The 17,472-nt window shown below is 46.3% G+C and overlaps 1 protein-coding gene across 7 annotated transcripts in view; it reads left to right on the top strand.

The window, feature by feature from the left end:
- Positions 1–17,472, top strand: part of MEGF11 (multiple EGF like domains 11) — a 333,743-nt gene that overhangs the window by 205,239 nt on the left and 111,032 nt on the right. For all 7 annotated transcript variants that reach the window (XM_083713081.1, XM_083713079.1, XM_083713078.1 and 4 more), the window contains 3 exons: positions 966–1,212; positions 2,545–2,665; positions 11,568–11,704. In XM_083713081.1, the coding sequence (XP_083569207.1) occupies positions 966–1,212; positions 2,545–2,665; positions 11,568–11,704 (505 nt within the window). The remainder of the gene's footprint in view (positions 1–965; positions 1,213–2,544; positions 2,666–11,567; positions 11,705–17,472) is intronic.

The raw sequence follows: 17,472 nt of genomic DNA, 5'->3' as shown, positions 1-17,472 counted from the left end.
TGAGCTTTTCAATATATTTTCTCCCTTTGAGGGGCATGTGTGTGTGTTTGTTTATGATGAGCCTCTCAATCCTGACTGGCACAGTGCTGGGGTGGCAGCCGCTCTCAGATGATGAGGAAGAAGAGGAGGGGCACAAAGGATGCCTTTGGTGGGGAACAGCCTGAGAGGGAGGGAGTGGCCCCCACCCCCTTGCCTTTAGAGACTGGGGAAGGGAGATGGACAGGGCCACTGACTCCATGTCCTGCCCCATCCATGGAGTGGAGATATTCCCCAGGAACAGGGAAAGACATTGACCATCTAGAAGGTGGGGGGGCTGGATAACTGCAGAGGAGGAGGGGGAAGAGCCAGGGTGCATGACCTTCATCCCATCACCAAGAACTCAGACCACATTTGCTGTTCGCAACAGAACCCATGCCATTTAAGAGAAGCCTGTATCCCCAAGTGCACCAGTCCCACAGGGAGACTCTCGCAAGGGAGCACACCATGTCTTGCTTTTAAAGGATACTCCAAACCGGCCATCGTTCCAAGGCGTTTGTGTGGGTGGGGGCACTACAAAAAAAAGAGAAAAGGAATAGTGGAGAAAATGAAGATGAAATTCTGCAAAGGAAGGTTGAGAGAGGGGGGGAAAAGATTCATGCTATTTATTAAATGTATGCGGATACCCATCTAAAGTATTTCCTCAGTGATTTGCAACATAACATTATTTTTAAAAAATACAGCTTATAATAGAGAAAAACAACCATAAAAGACAGCCAAAAAACCTTTTCTTACAACAGCTAAAAGGCTTAGGAAATACCTTCTGAAGAATTTCGGCTATAATTTCTACATATGTGTATGTGTGTGTTTGATGTGGGGAGTGCTTCAACTTTTCTTCTGTTCCTAACCTTCCAAGGGATCACATGAAGTGCCACTAATGTGTTGTGTTCTTCTGCTAAATGAGCATGTGTTTCTCCTTCTGCTTCCAGGCTGTGATAGTGACCACTGGGGTCCTCACTGCAGCAACCGCTGCCAGTGCCAGAATGAAGCGCTTTGCAACCCCATCACTGGCGCCTGCGTCTGTGCGACTGGATACAAAGGATGGCGCTGTGAGGACTTGTGTGACCCAGGAAGTTACGGCAAAGGTTGCCAGCTGAAGTGCCAGTGTCACAATGGGGCCACCTGTGACCATAAGACCGGGGAGTGCCACTGTGCTCCTGGATACACAGGTGTCTTGTAAGTTGAGTGCTGGGTACCTTTTACATGCGGGCTTTGCGGCAGTTGCTTTCTCTTAGGACCACATTCACACCATACATTTGAAGCACTATGATGCCACTTTAAGCAGCCATGGCTTGCCCCAAGGAATTCTGGGAGCTGTAGTTTGAGAGTTGTTAGGAGGCCTCTGCTCCACCTCCCAGAGCTACAGTTCAGAGAGTAGTCAAACCATTGACCCCTCTTTGCAGAGAACTTTGGGAATTGTAGTTCTGTGGGGAGAAGAGGGGCCTCCTAGCAACTCTCTGCACCCTTGGCAAATTACAGCTCCCAGAATTGTTTCTGGAAAGCCATGACTGTTTGAAGTGGCATCATGATGCTTTAAATATTAGTGTTACAGTCGTCTGAAATGTGCCCAGTTAGGATTCCTTCTTTTTGAGAGAAGCCCTGTGCAATTTTTGACCCACCAAGGAAGCAAAGCTCACCATCACATAGTGAATATGTTTCCCTCACAGACCATCTGTGTGGCATGCACGATTTTCATGTATACATGGGAAACCCTTTGAACCAAACCTTGTGTAAGAGGCGATCATAAGGTAAAGGTCAGGGGGACCAGTGACCATTAGGTCCAGTCGTGGCCGACTCTGGGGTTGCGGCGCTCATCTCTCTTTATTGGCCAAGGGAGCCGGTGTACAGCTTCTGGGTCATGTGGCCAGCATGACTAAGCCACTTCTGGTGAACCAGAGCAGTGCACGTTTACCTTCCCACCGGAGCGGTACCTATTTATCTACTTGCACTTTGACGTGCTTTCGAACTGCTAGGTTGGCAGGAGCAGGGACCGAGCAACGGGAGATCACCCCATCGCAGGGATTCGAATCGGCGACCTTCTATCGGCAAGTCCTAGGCTCTGTGGTTTAACCCACAGCGCCACCCACGTCCCCTGTATTGCATCATACTGTATTGCAAATGTTTGTTGAGTTTGGGGAGTTCAGCACATACCTTCCACCCAGCTTGCCATACCACTTGCCCAGTGTACAACTGAATCTTCCCCTTGTGGAAATACTTTTATCTCCCATGAACCAGAGGTTATCTTTCTGAGTGAAGGGCTCTTAAAACGAATAAAGGATCTGAAACAAAAGCAATGCTGTTTGGAGTAATAAATATTGGATAGCTACATTTTACCATTGATGCCGTCAATCGGAATTTGCTGAGTGTTTGATTATTTGTGTAGGCGCTCCTGCAACAGCCCTGTAGTGGGCTGCCCTCTTGTAGCTTCCTGATGTAAATTGTTTCCGTGTCTGTTTTGTGTTTCATTTTGGTGTCCGTCCCTCCTCGCTTCTGACAACACCTGCGAAGCTGCGAAGAGCATTGTCCTCCCGGCAGCCATGGAGCGCAGTGTGAGCAGCGGTGCCCATGCCAGAATGGGGGCACCTGCCACCACGTCACTGGAGAGTGTGCCTGTCCCCCAGGATGGATGGTATGTAACATTGGACTACAGTCACAGTCATGCACCCCTTGGCACATACTTTAGTGCACATAAATGTTGGTGGGGTTAAGCTTTGCATAACGCCTCTCCAAGCCATTTGCACAAGACAGATTCAGTAAGTGCCTTTTAAAATATGGCATCCAGTCTCATATTCTAATAGGCAGTGCTCCCCAGAGATCTGTTGGACTGTTTTCCAGGATGAGCACCAGACTCACTGAACTGACAGTGAGGCTCAAGAGATGTGCTGAGTGGCTAGCGTGAGCTGAGGCTGCATCCACGCCATACATTTAAAGCAGCATGATGCCACTTTAACAGTCATGGCTTCCCCCAAAGAATCCTGGGAGCTGTAGTTTGTTAAGGCTGCTGAGAGTTGTTCCCCTCATAGAACTGCTATTCCCTGAGTGGCTTAAAAGACTGTATTTCCCAGAGTATGCTGGGAAATGTAGCTCTCTGAAGGGAAAGGGGCCTTCTAACAACTGTTGTTGTTGTTGTTGTTGTTGTTGTTAGCTGGGGCTGAGTTCCATGTCATTGCAGGGGTTTGGAGTAGATGACCCTTTGGACCCCTCCCAACTCTACAATTTTGTCATTCTATGATTTATGAGAAAGATAAACTAATCACACTTTTTGCTTCTACCTGAGCCTAACAATGAGATGAAGCATGTGGCTCTTTATCAGGGAGATCTGGCTTCCATTTGCCCTCAGCCATGAAACTCCCCAGCTGATCCTGCCACAGCCCATAATCTCTTAGCCTAACTATAAAACCTGGTCAGTGTGTGGTGGAGGCTCTTAGGCCACCAATGAGCTCCTGGGAGGAAGAGCAAGATTCAAACGAGATGGATGAAAACAAGAGGCATCCAAAGTCACAGAAAGGGAAGGCATGAATGCTGCAACCCAGAGACTCTGGGGAGTGTTTGCACTGTATCAGAGGGAGGTCTGCTACAGAGGTCAATGCAATTCTTTCCCTCCCGCTCGCATAATCTTGCTCATTTCTGGCATAATTTTACTTGTGTTAAGAGGGGCTGCCGGGGATTGGCTTCGAGGCAGCGCATTATTACTCGCACCTTTAATTCTGTGTGTCAAGGGAGGGGGTGGGGAAAGGCTGTGCTCTTTTTTCTCTCCCCCTTTTCCAAATCTAAATCTGTATCAATAATGTGATAATTAACTCCCTCTGGATTTGCCAAGGCTTCATTCAGCTGCGCGCCGTTCTCTGGCATCATTCCATCATTTGACAATTAGCCTGTTGGCAAGTCCCGCTGCTGGAATCGGGCAGAGAAAGAGAAAGGCAGGGGAAGGGGTGTCAGACAGACTCTGGGGATCCTTCCTGGTTAATACCATGAAAGGCTATGAAGATGGCTGGAAGCTGTGGATTACATGGGGGTGGGGAGTGAGGAGCCACCAGGTCCATTCTGGAACAATCGTGACAAGCTCTGAGCTATGGCAGGAATGTGCTGAACTGTGCACTCTTCTTCTCCCCATGGATCCCCTGGTGAATTTTGGAAGGGTGGAGAGAGTGCTGAATGGCAGGACTACCACTGTTATAATTAGGGTTGCTCCCCAGGATGCAAGGCTAGTAGAGAAGCATTGGATTGTGTTTAGTGTTAGCCATAGAATCATAGACTCATAGATTCATAGAATTTTAAAGTTGGAAGGGACTGCAAGGGTTATTTAGTCCAACCCCCTGAAATGCAGGAATCTTTTGCCCAATGTGGCACTCAAACCCATGGCCCTGAGATTAAGTGTCTCATGCTTTACTGACTGAGCTATTCAGAATCCTATTCACAGTAGATCTACTGAAATGAATGGTCTAATTTAGCCCCCTTAATGTCAGTGGGACTACTCTAAGCAGAACCTTGCTGGACCCAACCCATTGGTTACGTTCTGTTGTGTTTTGCCACCATCACAAAGTTGGTTTCATAATAAGCTCTCAGCTGTGTTCAGTCGGGTCCATATCACCATCGTCATCATTGCAGAATCACAGAATGAAAGAGTTGGAACAGACCCAAAATGTCTTCTAGCCCAATCCTCTGCAATGCTGGCATCACCACTTCCATCGTCGGTTTGTTTGTCTGACACCTTCCCACAACATGGTGCCCAAAGTGAACAATTAAGTATAACCACTCAAAAAAGTGCAGATGAGAAACAGTTGGAAATAAATGCAAAAAAACAACAACCCCCCAATCCGAACACATTTGTATAAAACAATAGAAATAAACCAATCCAACTTGAACACCTTAAAACTGAACAGGAGATAGAATAATGCCTAATACAGATATCAAAAAAGTAGTATGAAAAACATCCACATGCTCCAGATGATTCATTTATTTCTAGTAGTTTGGATCGAAATCCCCATCTCCAGGCGCCCAGCCCCATCTCTCTTGGTATAAGGCAGCTTCCTATGTTTCTGTGTTCACAATCAAGTTTTGGGTAGCAATTGTTTTCTTTTGGACAGACACTGAGTAACAGCACCTCATTGCCGGAGGGCATATTGCTAGGACAGCTTAAGTTATTTGGGTTGGAAGATGGACTGGAGCAGGGGTGGATTTTAAATGTCTGACCCTTCCTGTTCCCTCATTTGACACCATTACATTTTCCCATGTCTGCAACTGCTGTAACCCCAAGGAAACTACAATAGTCACCAGGCAAATTTCTTGCAATATTTTAAAATGATATTAAACAGCAGCGTAATAATACAAATGACAGAGTTGCAATTAAAAAAGTGCAGGAAGAAGGTACATAACAACTGGAGGCAATGTTTCTTTTCTTTATTTATTAAATTCATATAGGTATGTATATCCCACACTTCCTCACAAAGGAGCATAGGGGGGCAATACAGCTTACAGAAGGGCATCGTTGAGGCTGTGTCATAAACTGCTAAATACAGAAAGCAAGTGGGTACTGGATAATTGAATCCAGCACAACTGATGATGCCAGCCTGTGGTCTGGATTCTGTGGCTTGCATTAGCATGGATGTTAAGCCATGCGCAGTGGACCTATGGTGCCGCACCATCAAGCAGATAAGCTGCACATCACCCTGAAGCTGGCAGTGCAATATGACCTGCAGGTGTGTGCCTGCACAAGTACAGCCAGAGAGACTGTCAAAAGTGCACTACCGTGTGGGTGGGTGTGTAAGCTGTAGAAATTCTATTCTACTCAGTTGGTGGGTGGACCGTAAATGAGGCTGTCTGCACTGATGCTGCCTGCAAGAAACAGAGAGATGCATTCCAAAGGCCAGGGGTGCTTCTTGAAAACCCTGTCCTTGGCTGGTCTGTTCCCCAGGAATAAACCTGCAGTTAACAGTGCCTGCTTTTGAACTGAGCTGAGTTTAAAACACACATACACAGACAGGCAGACTCTGAAAGAGGCAGAGCAGGAACTCTGGGGGAAGCAGAGGCAGTTAGAAGCAAAAGCACTCCACTTGCAAATGTTGGGATTTTAAGTTTAAAGGGCCTCTCCAGGGCTTTCATGAAAGAGGAAAAAGATTCTGCACAGCCACTGTGTGTGTCTGTGTGGGGGAGAGAAACTTTTTCCTTATTATTTTCTTGCTTTGTGCTTTTAACCCTTGATGTTTGGAGGACAGTTCTGGCTGTAGCAAGCCAGGAATGGAGAAACGGAAAGAAGGTGCTACTGTCCTCGTGGCCTGTCTTTGGCTGTAGACATTTTGAATGCACATTTAGTGTGCTTTGGGCGTATGTATAATATACGCTATGCATGCACCAGTATTCCTTGAAGACATTTGCAACTTCAGGTTTATTAATATACATCGACTCCAACTTGATTTCACCTGGGACCAGAAACCATCGCAAGAGAACAGCAGTTTCTACGCTCCCCTGGGGTGCGTATGATGAAATGCATCTCTGCCAAGAGATTTGCTCCCTGAGGAATCAGGTTCCCAGTTGAAGCAGGAGATTGAAAAGGAAGATCAGCGTGCGCTCTCTGTCTCTTTCCTCCTCCCTACCCTTCAGTTCCCTCCTTTTAAAGATAGCATTGCTCCTGTTCTCAGATAGTGTGCCTGCTCGGTAGGACGAATAATCTAGCAGGAAATCCAGCTTTACAGCAGTAGCAGGCAGTGTGGTGGAAACAAGAGCCACTCTGTCTGGCACAGGGATCACTGCAGCTTCCCCGGATGGAGCCGAGCAAGATTTGGATCGGATGCAGCAACAGAGCCAGTCTGACACTGCTGGTGGTGTGTCTGCAGAGCCACAATCTTGCCTCCCCTCCAAACCCCAGCCAGGAGAGATGCGACAATGCTCTGTGCCTCTGCCCCACTAAGCTAGCCACTACTGCTTTACCATAATCTGTTACTGTTAACTGCAATGATCTATTGCAATGGCATGCAAGGAGTAGGCTACCAGTGGCCACCAGCCACAATGACTATTCTCTGCCCCACGGTCAAAGGCAATGATGCTTCTGAAAACCAGTTGCTGGAAGCTACAGAAGGAAAGAGCCCCATTGCACTCGGGTCCTGCTTGCTTGCTTCCCAGAGGCATCTGGTTGGCCATTGTGAGAACAGGATGCTGGACTAGATGGCATCCTGTGGAATAGCTCAGTTGGTGGAGCACAAGACTCTTAATCTCAGGGTTGTAGTTTCAAGCCCCATGCCAGACAACAAGACTCCTGGATTGCTGGGGGATGGAATAGGTGACGCTTCCAACTCTACAATTCTGACGCGGGTGGCGCTGTGGGTTAAACCACAGAGCCTAGGACTTGCTGATCAGAAGGTTGGCCCAAAACATCTAAAGCGCACCTGGTTGACAAAGGCTGCTCTAAGTTGAGGCATGTTCTGGCTAAGTTGGACTCTGCCTAGAGTGCAAGCATCCCCTTTGTTAATTCCCTCTATTCATGTCTATTGTCAGGCAACTCTGTCTTCAACTCTCCGCAGAACAGTTATGGGGCTCTCTCCGGCTGCATTGCTTGGGGCTACCCTCAAAAACTGAGTCCCTACTGACTCTCCTTGTCTGTGACAGCATTATTAGGCTTATCTCAAAGGGAGCACAAGAAAAAGGGAGAAGGCATCTCAAATGAAGAAAACAAAGCTCACTGAGGCAAAACTTTGTCGTAGTTCAATGCATTTCCACAAAAGATACTCCTCCTTCAGGACCTTGAAACCCCCCCCCCCACACACACACCCTGCTCTCTCCCCATCTTATTTGCAGAGGTTCAAAATGGATGAATGAGGGAGAAGAATTGCTTTGTTTTTCACGCTGATTCCTGAGTTGTTCAGGTTTTGAAAAGCGCTTCTGAATTTTAAGAAATCACAAGCTCCTAAAGAAAGATTGTTCCACTCTAAAACACACTGAACTACAGTAAGGAGCCTTATATCAGTGAGCACCAGAGCCTGTTCTCCTTTAGGTTTTGCAATCTCAAATGGAGCCAAGATTTCATGCCAAACATATGAATGGTACCCCTGTCCGTTTTCACCCTTTTTGTGTTTGGCATCTACCCCAGAGGAAGGTCTTTCAGTTCCGCTTTCACAGTCACTCGTGTGAAGTGGAATTCTTGGACATCTCCAGAGTGTCACTCTTTTGGGGTGGGATTCAGTCATATACTAGCAAGTTCAGGTGGTGCAACCGCAGTTGATTGGGAGCACTTGCACAACACCTGCCTCCCTCAAAGAAAAGACTTTTGTAATACGAAATGTGATGGGAAGATGCACAGGAAAATGTGGAGTAATGTTTGGTGCAGCACTGTCCAACCTCCCGACAAACAAATGTGATGAATGCTAAACAAACACATTGTCTGGGAGAACCCCTTCCCTCCACTGCCCCCCTGCACTTCCATGGTGCATTGTGTCACAGTCCGGTCTACGGGCTGTCGAAGTCCCAGCTGAGGACATCAGGACCAGGGGCGAGATGGCAGGGTGGGAGCAGGAACGAGAGTCCAGAAGCCAGGGATCCGAGGGTCAGGAAGCAGGGAGTCGTGAAGTCAAGGGTCCAAGGATCGAGAAGCAAGGAGTCATGAAGTCAAGGGTCCGAGGGTCAAGAAGCAAGGAGTCAAGAAGCAGAGGTCCGAGGATCAGGAAGCAAGAAGCCAAACACAGCAAGGCAAGAAATGTGTTGCTGTGGCAAAGAGCCAAAGGGAAATGCTGACCTTATATCCCTTCCTGGCTCTTGCTACCAGGTGCTATGAGTTACCAATTGGCTTCACCTGTGCAGCTGCGCCTTGCCTCTTCAGAACAAACTTAGGAAGGCCCCAGTCCTGCAAAGTCCTATTGGTCACAGGGCCTGGCTCCTGCAAGCACTCCTGACACATTGAAATGTCTGAAAAGAGTCAATGGCCCATCTAGTCCAGCATCCTGTTCTCACAGAGGCTGCCTGTGGTATTTCCACCAGCAGGACCCAAGCACAGGAACACTCTCCCCTCCTGCAGTCTCCAGCAACTGGTATTTAGAAGTATTACTGCCTCTTGTTGCAGCTACCAAGCATTGATAGGCTTATCCTCCATATGTTTGTCCAACCCTAGTTTACAGCCATCCAAGCTGGTGGCCATCCTACCTTCTGTGGAAGCAAGTTCTGAAGTTCAGCTGTGCACTGCATGATGGAAATGATTATCTGACACCCTGGTTATGAATAGAAGAGAGTGGTTGAAAGTTTGAAGTTGTACCTAATCCTCATTCAGGCTCTGCTGTGTATTCAAGATCATGTCTGATTGCCCCAAAGTCCTTGCAGCACATGTTCTGTTGGAGAGGAGAATGCCTTTTAATCCTTGTTCTGACTTAAATGAAGTGTTGGGAGAGGGGATGGTGCTGGGACCATCTTTTGCTTTTCTCGGCAGCAGTTGATGACATTGGGGAAGGGCGCTGAAGAACGCACAAGCCTGAAGTCTTTGCAAAGTTGCTGATGGAACAAACTGTGTTGATGAGATGCATAAAATTGCTTGCAACTTTGCTCTGACATTTGATCCTCCGGAGATGGGCATTTTGTATTCCCTAAATGCACGTTTGTGCCAGAAGATTCACACCTCTCTTGAGGGGATGCATCTCGGAGCACTGCTTCCTCATCATTTGCTGATAGAAATCCTCTCCTCTTTGAAACCATGATGAGAAAAGGCATTTATTATCATGATCAATGGGCAACTTGCCTTCCTGGAGAGAGATTCAAAATATCACTCCTTGCTCAAGCCTAGAGACACAAATGGTTATGGCAGGGCCTGGATGCTCTTGAATTGAGGCCAAGCTATCCCTTCCACAGCTGAAGAGCCAGCAATCATACAGATTAGGATAGGCTTTCAGAGTCCTTCTTCATAATTAGTGAGATCCACTGTGTTCCATTCTGGTGTTGTTGGTATTGCCAAATCTTCCTGGCCTGTGAGTGAAGAAACTGTCAGAAGAAGGCAAATATGAATCTGCTCCTATTCTCGTTTTGAGATGTGCTGTGTTTTTTATTTGCCCTGAGAACTGTTCATTGTTTCCTCTTCAACTACCACCCTCTCCCGCCTAAAATGCTTTAAGGTGCTTGGCTGAGAGGCAGGGCCGGTCCTACTGTTAAGCCAAGTGAGGCAACTGCCTCAGGTGACAGATACTACAAGAGGGGAAATGGCAGTGAGTTGTGGGAGGACAAAGTTTTGTATGTGCCACACAATGTGCCCTAGAACCCCTATGCTGGCCCCTTACCATAAGGTGTGGTGGAAGACACTGTCCTATTGCAAATATTGAACTGAGATTCACCTGCTATTATTATTATTATTCAATTTGTATACAACCTTCATCCGTAAGTCCATATCTTACAATGTAAAAATACAAAATGAGAATACACAATGCATTGTGCCTAAAGGTATATAATGGAGGCACCAGATGAGCCTCCTGGGAGAAAGCATTCCACAAATGGGGAATCACCACAGAAAAGGCCCGTTCTCATGTTGCCACCCTCTGGATCTCTCATGGAGAAAGCACATGAAAAAGGGCCTCAGATTATGATTGCAGGGTCCTGGTTGGTTCATATGGGGAGAGGCAGTTCTTGAGGTATTGCAGTCCTCAGCCATTTAAGGCTTTATAAGTGAAACTAGCACTATGAATTGGACCAGGAAATGAATGGACAGCCAGAATCAGAGTAATATGCTCAAACTGTCTTGCCCTGGTGAGCAACCTGGCCGCTTAATTTTGCACTAGCTGAAGTTTCTGAGCCATCTTCAGAGGCAGCCCCACGTATAATGTGTTGCAGTAGAGGTTACCAGAGCATAGACAACAGAAGTTAGGTTATCTTTGTCTAGATAGGGGTGTCAATGGGTCACCAGCTGTGGCTGATGGAAGGCAGTGTGCATCAGTGTTCCTTCTGAGTGGTTGTGTACACCTAGGGTGATTCCCTCTCCCACTCAGAACACCTGGCCTCATCCAATGAAGAAGGGGAACCTAACCCAAGGATTGTGGCAGTGAAAACATGGCTTGGCAAGGTTTCCAAGCAGGATTGAACCCCATAGCTTCTCAATAGTAGTAACTACTGGTAAAAATTGGATGGATCGTGTGGCATATGAATGGAAGGCTCAGTATGTTTCCATGTCCTCTTGCATTCATTCATAAGTCCATTCCGTACCATTACTGCATGAATCTGCAATTTTCAAAATGCACATTACTTTGTATTACTTTGCATTAAAATTCACATTACTTTATATGTATTCCTTGGCAGAACAGACATTTATGAACACACTAACGTGGTCATTTCGTACACATTTTATCCTAAAGTCCACATTCTCATATGACTTCCAACCTAAAATATGCATTTAATATATGTACATACTGGTAAAGGGGCAAGCACTTTATTAGATGGCGTGAAATGCAAAGCACATCCTTTAATGCACATCTAAATGCAATGTGTTTGTTTGTTTGCTTTTCTCCATGTTAACCTGAAATGATGCTAACCTGAAATGACTGTTTTTTCCCTCTCTGTCTCCTTCTACCCAGGGCTTTGTATGTGCCCAGCCGTGTCCATCAGGAACATACGGGGTTAACTGCAGCCAGGATTGCCCATGTCATAATGGAGGGCAATGTGATCATGTGACAGGGGTTTGCCTATGCACTGCAGGCTATATGGGAGACAGGTAGGTATGGAGGTATCAGGTGGAAAACTTTATTCTCCTGTGTGTGGATTGCCAGTTAAATCTCTTTCAACACAATGAAACTTCAATTAGCAAAGTCCCATTGTCAGAGATTGTGAACCTCAGGTCCGGGGTGATGGCAAATGTGGCCCTCAAGGCCTTTCTGTCTTGCCCTTGGGCTCCTTCCCAAGTTACAGCACACCTTGGCCCTGCTTGCAGTTTCCTTTATGCCTGGCTGGAATGTATCCTTGCATCCTGCTAATGCTTTTTGCTTACATGGATGGATCCCTGTGACAGGGTGAGCTCCCATTGCTCGGTCCCTGCTCCTGCCAACCTAGCAGTTCAAAAGCACGTCAAAGTGCAAGTAGATGGATGGAGGATGCAGTGAGGTATGTGAGTGTGAGCCTACTGCTCACAGGTAAGGTAAAGGTAAAGGGACCCCTGACCATACGATCCAGTCGTGACTGACTCTGGGGTTGCGGCACTCATCTCACTTTACTGGCCAAGGCAGTCGGCGTACAGCTTCCGGGTCATGTGGCCAGCATGACTAAGCCGCTTCTGGCGAACCAGAGCAGCGCACGGAAACGGCGTTTACCTTCCCACCAGAGCGGTACCTATTTATCTACTTGCACTTTGACGTGCTTTTGAACTGCTAGGTTGGCAGGAGCAGGGACCGAGCAATGGGAGCTCACCCTGTCACAGGGATTCGAATTGCCGACCTTCTGATTGGCAAGTCCTAGGCTCTGTGGTTTAACCCACAGCGCCACCAGCATCCCTATGCTCACAGGTAAAATTGGCAGTAATTGCTGCACCTACTTTTGCTCCTGGCAAGATGTACGAACCCTTCCCCCCGGCTCCGAAAAGTCTAATATATGCACTATTTAAATTAATAAAAAGAGAAAGCAAACATTTAGCAGTATTTGAGTTATTTTAAACTTTTACATTTGTTTCCAACCTTTCCTCCAAGGATCTCAGGGTAGCATACACACCTTCACTACCTCTCCACTTTATCCTCACAACAATCCTGTGAGGTAGGTTAGGTTGAGAGAGAGTGAGTGGCCCAAGGTCACCCAGCAAGCTTCATGGCTGAGTGAGGATTTGAACCCTGGTCTCCCAGGTCCTAGTCTGACACTCTAACCACTAAACCTGACACCACACACACATTTTAAGCAGACGCCATACATAACTTGATAAGAAAACAATGCAAAAAGAAAACCTGCAAATCCTCCCAGATGTTAAGAGCACAAAGGCTCCTGGGCCTTGTTCAAGCCTTATTCATTTTGACAGAAGGAGCTTCAGATCCCATAGAGAAGTAAAAAGTCCTAGCTGGAGACATTTACATATATCTCTTGAAGTCCTTGCAAACACATGAATCAGATCTGGCCCAATAGGTGTCAAATATAATTCTTCACACTAAAGCTATTTCGAGAAAACTATTTTAAAAGGGGATTGAGAAGATTTTCCTTTGAAAGTGTCAGTAATGGAATCCGATAATAAAGAGCTCCTTTTCCTCGGAGGATAAGGCTTTGATCCTGTGTACATTTACCTGGGAGTAAGTCCCACTGAACTGAACAAGGATTACTTTTTAGCAGACACATATATTTATTTATTCATTTATTTATTAACAGGTAACTGTTAGGTGGATTTGTAGCTGAATGGCTGAACCCAAAGAGTACTCATTAATTGCTCCTCGTCATCCTGGGGAAAAGTGGCAGGTGGGGAGCTATTTTTTCTAGAAAAAGAGGTGCTGGAACTCGCCATGAATGCCTCTCTCATTCTCTTATGGCGCAATGGTGCCCACCTGAGAGGTGCCAGAACTGACTTTATATTTCTGTTTTGGGTTGTACCCAATGTTCGTCCTACTCATGTGAGTAGGCCTATTTATATTAAAGGACATGATAAATTTATCACCCTTAATTTCAATGGGGCTACTCAGAGTAGAATTTAGTCAGCTACTACCCATTGTTTTTATATTGGGGGGGGGCTGTGCTCCTCTTCACTCGACTCACCACCCTACCCATATCACCCCCACATTAACCCCTAGAGCCTCCCCTTCCTAGGATTCTGACGAGACACTACAAATCCTCCAATGGGGACTTTAAGACGACAGCCTTACATTTTTATGTATATAGGAAGACATGGTGTACACTGTAGATTGGGATTTTTTGAAATAGTAAGCTGTTTAGAAATGCTTTTAATTAATTAAATAAATAGTCATGCACCCCATTGCTTTTGCTGAAATGAGACACATTCTTTTTTTATAGCTAGATCTTATCACTTCTATAATTTTTTTTGGCAAAGCTCCTCCATTTTTATTATAGCTAGGATGGTGCGGTTTTCCTTTTTTTTTAATGTCCCTTATAAAACATAATGGATTAAATTTAATTTAATTTAGATATTTGCAGCAATAAACTTGAACGGGGAGATCTCTCCATGTTTACAAGATATGCAAATGAAACACATTTATACCAATTAATCCCCTCAAGAGTAAGTACTGCATTTCTCTGTTTCCCATACCGCACTCCAGCATTTCTAGATGGGAGACTGTTCAAAGCACCTAAGAGTCCCAAATGATATATTTCTGTAGACCAGCAATCCCTGACTTTGTGTCTTCCGGGTGATTAGTGGACTACAACTCCCATCATCCCTGTCTGGGATGCTGATGGAAGTTGTAGTCCCACAACATCTGAAGGGTACCAGGCTGGGGACAGCCGTTGTAGACTGACATCAACCTTTCATGGATCTATGAGTGAAGGTCCCCAATAGGACCACTGTAATTATCAAGGGCAATGGCAAAACTCTTATCTTTTCCCCTAAGAGAAACATAAGCTCTATTCATGCTTTCAAAATGATACATAGGCATAGGATGTGGGAGTGGGTGTAGCCACTTCGCCCCCAACTTTCTACACTGAGCAGGCTAACGTCTTCAGGCTGGTCTGATCCACTTATGTAAAGATGGTCACTCGTTAGCCTAGTAAAGGATTGACTGACCAGGTGTTCTGTGGTGATTTCAGCCAGTGTGGAGCTTTCAGCCAGTCTAGGAGGTGAAAGGTAAAGGTACCCCTGCCCGTACGGGCCAGTCTTGCCAGACTCTGGGGTTGTGCGCCCATCTCACTCAAGAGGCCAGGGGCCAGCGCTGTCCGGAGACACTTCCGGGTCACGTGGCCAGCGTGACATCGCTGCTCTGGCGAGCCAGAGCTGCACACGGAAACGCCGTTTACCTTCCCGCTAGAAAGCGGTCCCTATTTATCTACTTGCACCCGAGGGTGCTTTCGAACTGCTAGGTTGGCAGGCGCTGGGACTGAGCAACGGGAGCGCACCCCGCTGCGGGGATTCGAACCGCCGACCTTTCGATCGGCAAGCCCTAGGCGCTGAGGCATTTACCCACAGCACCACCCGCGTCCCTAGGAGGTGAAAGACCAGGATTCAAATCCCCACTCAGCTGGGATTCTTACTGGGTGAGCAGTCATTGCCTCTCGGGAGAAGAATTTAGGGGCTCAGAAGTTTGCTTCTCCTTTGAGATGGGGTTTTACAAACTACTGAAGATTGTATTTGTCCTTGGATAACTCTTGTCTGGCCCCTGGAACTCTTCCCAAGCCAAACTTTTTGCTGGCTCTCCTTTGCACCCCAAGTGTGTGTGCCTGGCTAGAATGTGTCTCTAAACTCCATTAATGTTTCCTCCTTGACTGAATGGCAGCACAGAGAGAGGCATGTCAAGCATGTGTAGAAACTAGCCAACTGTACAAAGGTCTAACAATTGCTCCACCCACCACCGGCACGTGGGACTGGAAGGTTGTCCAGAAGGGAATGGAAAAAATTCTCCATCCCTGAGTTCACCCTGTCTTCCAAAACTGGGTGCTGAAGCCAAGCCCATTGTAATTGCAGCTTTCAATCCTGGTTCAGCTCATGATGGGCTGCTGGTTCACTTTTAGGACCAAAAAAAATAAATAAATCCTTTTTTTGTTCCTAAAGTTGCGACTAAACCATTCTCAATTAATTTGAACAATGGGACCAACCAGCCAATTTCATTTCTGTCCCTATTGCTCCCTGGGCTTGATGGGCTGCAATAAGATTCCTTTCCCCCATCCCCCATTCTGGGTGAAATAACGGGCGGGTGACCTTTTAAATAAATCAAGGAAATGTTCCTGTTAATGGGTGCTCTTTTACAACAATCCCTTCCGGATCCCCTTTCTAATACTCTTCAAAGGTAATCTGTATTAGCCTACAGCATACAGTCCTGCAGAAGAGATAATAAAACATGTATTTTTCGATAAATATTTTCGATAAATAGCTCTGTCACAAAAGCCTGTGGGAGCTGAATAGCTCCCTTTTCTTTCTCACTTTTTTCTGGTTCGTGGAGCGTGCCTGTGCATTCTGAATAACTCAACAAACGCCAAGTTGATAGCGCCAGATAACTTCCCTGCTGCACTGAAATTTACGTGAGCTGAGCATCCAATGCAAATGCTTTCATTGTGGACCCCAATTATTGGAAGCCACAGTTCTGGTAGAAATACAGCATGGGAAATCAGTTCCCAAGTCTTGCAGCCAGCAAGAAACTGTATTTGAGCTGCGGAATTGCAAGATTAGAATCTTTTATGCAGGGAGGACAATTCCCCCAAATCTCACCAATTACAGTGAACAAGTTTATTTTCCTTCCTGTTTTGTTACCCGTGAGTACTCCATTATGATATTTATGGAAACATGATCACCCGGGTTTTTAAATGCTTGCGGTTTCTTGGGTGCCATTTCGATTCTTTCCATTGGACAAAACTATTATCACTGACGAGAGAACGGGTTGGCAGCGCAATATAGCTCCTCTTGTGACATCCTTAGTGCAGGGGGTTGGGAAAGTGTGGCCCTCCATCTGGGTTCCACTGCCACCATGGCCAGTGCTTAGGGCATATGAGAGCTGTCCTTCCCCCACAGGATATCTGAAGGACCACAGATTCGTCACTCTTGCTTCAGAACAGGCCTGGGGAACTTTCAGCCTGCAAGCCAATCTTGGCCCTCCAGGAGAGCCAGTCTGGCCCACGAAGCCATTCACACACACACACACACACACCATGCCTACCTGTCAATCAGCAGATGACACTTATGCCATCAGCTGGTAGGAGAAGAGAAAGAAGCACTTTGCCAGCCCCAAGTTCTGTGCTTCCCAAAGTGGCTGTTGGCCAGTTGGGAACTCTGCTTAAGGGATTTTGACAGGTGGGTGGGTGGGGCAAACCACCTGTCCAGGTTTGCCCATGGGGCACAACCAGGTAAAGATATCAACTCCCTTCCCCCCAAGTCAGAAAGTTCCCCCACCCTTGTTGTGGAAGAAACAAATATTGTTTTGTGCATGTAACGTGTTTAACAGGGCATCATAATGTTTAATACGTTGTGAAATTGTAGCCATTAATTCTACAGCTGGCACATATATTAACCCAACCCCAAATAATTGTACACTTATTAAACTTCAATGGCACTTATAATAATGCGGCTCTTCCCAGATAAGAAGGAAGCCATGTAAAATAGAACAAGAAACATGACGATGGTCTAGTCGCTTGTTGAGTAATTTAATTGAGCAATGCATCTGGCTGCTAATGGTGTTGCAGGCCCATTAGATTGATACGTTGCAAAGTGATGACATTTTCTGCAGCAAGTTAATTCCTACAGCGATGATCCTTACATTCCAAAGGAGCCATTATTGGTTTCTTGTGGCATAAAATTCATTTGCAGGGGGTTGCTTGATCTCCAGATAAATAAGTTGGTTAAACAGTTAGGAGAGCGGT

This window comes from Podarcis gaigeae (genome assembly GCF_964106915.1).
Source record: "Podarcis gaigeae genome assembly, chromosome: 14".
NCBI classification, from domain to species: domain Eukaryota; kingdom Metazoa; phylum Chordata; class Lepidosauria; order Squamata; family Lacertidae; genus Podarcis; species Podarcis gaigeae.
Note: the sequence above shows the minus strand (reverse complement) of the source record. Positions and strands in the feature narration are given on the sequence as shown.